This window comes from Petaurus breviceps, unplaced genomic scaffold (assembly GCF_028583685.1).
Source record: "Petaurus breviceps papuanus isolate PSGF00001 unplaced genomic scaffold, PetGlider_PUasm1.0 351013, whole genome shotgun sequence".
Taxonomy (NCBI): domain Eukaryota; kingdom Metazoa; phylum Chordata; class Mammalia; order Diprotodontia; family Petauridae; genus Petaurus; species Petaurus breviceps.
The window spans coordinates 11,185-15,853 of record NW_027186246.1 but is presented as its reverse complement, the minus strand read 5'-3'; the positions used below and the strand labels follow the sequence as shown (position 1 = coordinate 15,853).

The following is a 4,669-nucleotide window of genomic DNA, read 5'->3' as shown; positions in this document are numbered from 1 at the left end:
CCAGGGCTCATGTGGCCCTCTAGGTCCTCAAGTGTAGCTCTTTGACTAAATCTAAACTTCACAAAACAAATCCCCTTAATGAAAGGATTTGTTCTGCAAAACTTGGACTCAGTCAGAAGGCTGCAACCACGCTCCACCATTCAAAGAGTATCCTCAAATTTTCTACTATTGTAAGGATCACCTAAAGGTTGGAGGGGAGTATTTTTCTTTTGTTTTCAGATGATAATTAGGAGGTTTGGGTTGCATTTCCCTCACACTGTGTTTCAGTTTTTCAGAGATTTGTGTCTGGGGGAGGCTGGACCTTTGCTGATGCCCTCATCTAGACAGAGATGCCCTCCTAATTACATGCCTGCTAGCAGGGCCAAGCCTCAGACTCTGGATAAGATTGGCAGATTGGAATGGATGGGGACCTGAGGGCTACCTTTTTCCCGATGTAATTGGCAGCATGCACATTTTCCCCTCTCTGTCCAGAAATGAAAAATCCTTTGTAGGCACTAGGAGAGACTTCCTATATACTGTACGTTCTCAGTTTCCCTCTATTTTCTTGAAGAACATATCTCTCTTGGAGCACAGGTTCTGCTGAAATTAAATCTTTCAACAAGGGACTGAGAATCCTGGATTCTAAAGACATTTGAATTTTCCATCATTCTCACTCCACTAGTACACATGCTTTTGTCCTCTCTCCTCTCATCTTTTGTCTTCCTGCTTGATCCCAATCTCAAATTGTCTAAAGAAAAATCATAAACCATGCCAATGAGATCTCTCAAAAATTCATTCAAATTCACCCTTACCACTGGACCCCAGTGCTTTTTTATTATCATTATTTTAGCTCTGTAAGTGTTTCTGAGCTATTCACCAAGTTCATTGGTTATGAAAGTCTGGGTCTAAAAGGTGTTAAGATTCTCCACAGTCTTCTAGGAGGCGAAATCCAGCTCCTTTGACTTCCCACAGGAAGGTATAGCTCTCTCAGTCTTGAAAAGACCAGGATGGTGGATTCTTCTTGACTGTTACTTTTTTTCCTGCAGTAATATTAGCAGGCATTACACTCCCATATGAAGAATGAAGATTTTGGAAGAAGCAGCATTTACTGGCCTTAGCCAATAGAGTTCAGTGTTGGACAAGCTGGGATCCCTGCTCTGGTGGAAGCCAAAGACTAGCCCACAGGCAGCAAGACAGACCATAGAAGGGGAAGATTTGCATGCCTGGGGCAGTGAAGGATGAGAGAAATTGGGGGTGCCAGCCCCAGCTGTGTGGTCTTTGAAGAACACTCAGAACACATCCCCACCATGTCAGGGGCACCCTCTCTCATCCTGCCCCTCAATCTTTGCATAGCTGGGGCCAGAATCCTCTGGGCTTCTTGTGGGGCCATAGAGAGGATCCCTTCCCAGCAGTGCTCCTGACGGGTGTCACCTTTTTGGCTTCAGGAGCCAGTTCTCAGCCTGTGCTGAGTCAGGAATCATCACTCTGTGCCCCCAGGAGGGTCTGTCACAATGACCTATGAATCTAGCACACACCTGTCACCATCATCTATGCTGCTGCCTGGGTCCAGCAGGGACTGGGGCATGTTGCTCAGCCACTGAGAGGTGGCATTACCATCAGGGACCCTGGGACCCTGCCCTTTTCTAAGTGAAGACAAGGAGGGTGAGGATAATGTCAGGGGGCTAAGGCCCAGAATGAGCTGAGGAAGGCAAAGGAGAAGGTAAAGGAGAAAAGACAGAGACCAAAGCAGGGAGAGCATCAGGGCTCAGGCAGGAAGGGACAATGAGCCCTGACCTCACAGAGGAGGCAAAGCCAGAACTTCCCTTCTCTCTTTTTTCTTTCTCAGCCAAAGACAAAAATTCTCACTTGCTTCAAAGACCTGATACCACATCCCTCTGGAGTTCCTTTTCTCCATCAGCATGCATCTCCAAGCTTCCCTCACTCAGAAAAGGGAGGCCCAGCCCAGGGAGGAGGATCTCAGGAGGGCTGAGCCCCAGAAGGAACTGAGGCTGGGAGGATGCTGCCAGACCCTCTGAGGCTCATCGTGTGTCCTTGATCTGGGGTCTGGGTGATCTCTCCCACTCTGATGGGGGTTGTGAAGGCCCAGAAAAAGTTGTCATTCCCCTTCTGACCTAAAGCACCATTCCCAGAAGTCAGGAGATAAGGCCATCTAAGAGAAATCCTTGACTACTGAGAAAGGGCTTACTTGCCAATCTCTTTTGTTCTTCAATATTAAATAAATATTAAAAAAGCAAAAAAAATGATTAATTTTTCTTAAACACTCACCCTCACTGTTTCCCCAAAGGCCTCCATGTTTGGAAAATCTTCTTAGAATCTCAGATGACAACAGGCCCTTTGGGCTTGATCATGGAAGGCCAGAGCTGGAAGGGACCCCCTGGTCCCCTCATTATACCAATAGGGAAGTGAGGCCCACAGGGAGCATGGCCCTGGCTTTCTCCTCTACAGCCTCTAGGGGGGCCTGAGCAGCAGGAGCCCTGGGGATTTGGGGGAAGAATCTGTTCCCCCTTATTGTTATGATTGCTCCTTTGGATGGTCATGAGGGCAGCTCAGGATTGGGACCAGGCAAGGAAACAAGCATTTCTTAATCCCCCATGGACCAAGGCCTGTGCTAAGTGTTGGGGATTCCAATGCAAAAAATGGGGCATCCCTACCCTCATGGAGCTTACATTCTAACAGGGGAAGTAACCCATGAAAGGGGCTGCCAGTGATGGGGAGAGAAGGCCCCATTCCATGGTGTTCCTGAAGCCTCCAGAGTGTGAGTCATCTGGGGCTTCCCATCACCTGAGAAAGGCCAGAAACTGGGATTGGCCAATCAGGAGAGACCTTTTGTCCCACACTGAGCTTAACTTCCCATAATGCTTAGCATTCTCTGGAATAACAGACATGCTTTGCTTTGCTCTGTGAGTGAGCCCAAAATGTTCCTTCCTGTGCCCCCAACTGAAGCTGACCAGGAGCATTCTTCTGTCTAGGACTGCCAAGGACAAGGCTCCTTGAGGCAGACAGTCTTGAATAATGGGACGTTTCTTATCTTGGTATGTTACAAACATATGCAATGTTGTGTTATATCATGTCATGTTAATGATAGAAGATACACAGATGTCCTGGATCTATAATTTCATTGACATGTTGCCATCCTCCTGTCTCAGTGTATTTACAATACACCAACTTTAGAAATTCCTTTCTCATTTTATGGTTAACACATAGGGAGATGACTATTTTGGCTTACACAGGCATCCTGAACCAGGAAGAGAGGCAGGGGTGAGAAAACAGCCCTGAAGTTATAAGGGCTCCTTTGTCTATCAATCCTTGGGTTCATTTTCTACAGTGATCTCCCATGCAAATCTCCATATGCATGTTGTACAAGATTTGAGAGAAATGAACACGCACATGCAGTCTAGTTTGTTTGTCTTGAACGGAATATTCTTAAAATAACCTCACTAATGGTTACAAATAGTCACAGATACAGCTACAGGTGAGGAAGCCTGGCTGTCCCTAAGCAGGTTGTGGAGAACTCACTTGTGGGGGGAGGGGGTGGCATGGTGAAGGGATGGTCCAGGGTGAGAAGGCCCCAGCACATGGGGAAGATCCAGGAGGAGAAAACAGTTCAGTTACTGAAACAAGGTCTTAGATAATGAGACACAGGACTAAGGAAAAATGAACCGGACTGCCAGAGTCCCAGAATCTGAGAAGAGGAAATGACCTCAGAGCCAGGATGACCCTCCCTGGACAGAAAAGGGACCTGCCTCCTGTGCCCCAGGAGCCCACAGGCTCTGTCAGTCATCCCCTGAGGCCCCTCCTTCAGGCATCCAGAGCAGGAGCACATTTGCATTTGGGAGCCTCCTCCCTGCAGGGCCTGGGCTGCTCTTAAGAGAGCCCTGGGAGATCCCAGGCCCAGCTGGGGAGCCTCAGCACACAGAGCTCTGGCAGGAACCTTGACCATGGCCTGGATCTCTCTGCTGTTTTCACTCCTGAGTCTCTACACAGGTGAGGCTGCCCAGGGACTCCTCCCTGGGGCTCAGGCCCCACAATGTCTGAGGCCAGGCCTGGGCCTGCCCTGAGCTCATCCTGAATCTGCCTGAGGGGTCAGCATCCACCTGGGGGAGAGAGGCCCCTGCCTCTGACCAAGCCCTTCTTTCCTTCCTTTGCAGGTTCTGGGACCTCCTACGTGCTGACTCAGCCACCTTCAGTGTCCAAAGGCCTGGGAGAGACGGCCTCCATCTCCTGTGCTGGGGATAGAATTAGTAGCTACGATGTACACTGGTACCAGCAGAAACCTGGCCAGGCCCCTAAGCTGGTGATATATTGGGATGATGTAAGGCCCTCAGGTATCCCTGACAGATTCTCTGGCTCCAAGTCAGGGAACACGGCCACCCTGAGCATCTCTGGGCTCCATGCTGAGGATGAGGCTGATTATTACTGTCAGCAGTGGGATGGTGCTTCTGATGCTCACAGTGACACAGACTGAGGGGGAAGTGAGACAAAAACGCTCCCAGGCCTTCTCTCCCTGTGCCCTCCCCTCTGGGCCCCAGAGAGGTGTCTGGGGAGCACAGGACAGAAACAGCTTCTCTCTAAGGCCCTTCCTCCTCTCCCCCTTCTCTGCTCTTCTGCCTGAGGAGCCCTTTTCCCCCACTGACCCTCCCCCTCTAAGCTCCCTCCCCCAGCCCCTCAT

General features: G+C 49.6%; 1 gene segment (V, D, J or C); it reads left to right on the top strand.

The window, feature by feature from the left end:
• Positions 1–3,899: 3,899 nt before the first annotated feature.
• LOC138168103 (immunoglobulin lambda variable 3-9-like) lies at positions 3,900–4,467 on the top strand. The segment is given in 2 exon segments: positions 3,900–3,984; positions 4,149–4,467. Coding segments are annotated over 2 exon segments (363 nt in total).
• The last annotated feature ends 202 nt before the right edge of the window (positions 4,468–4,669 follow it).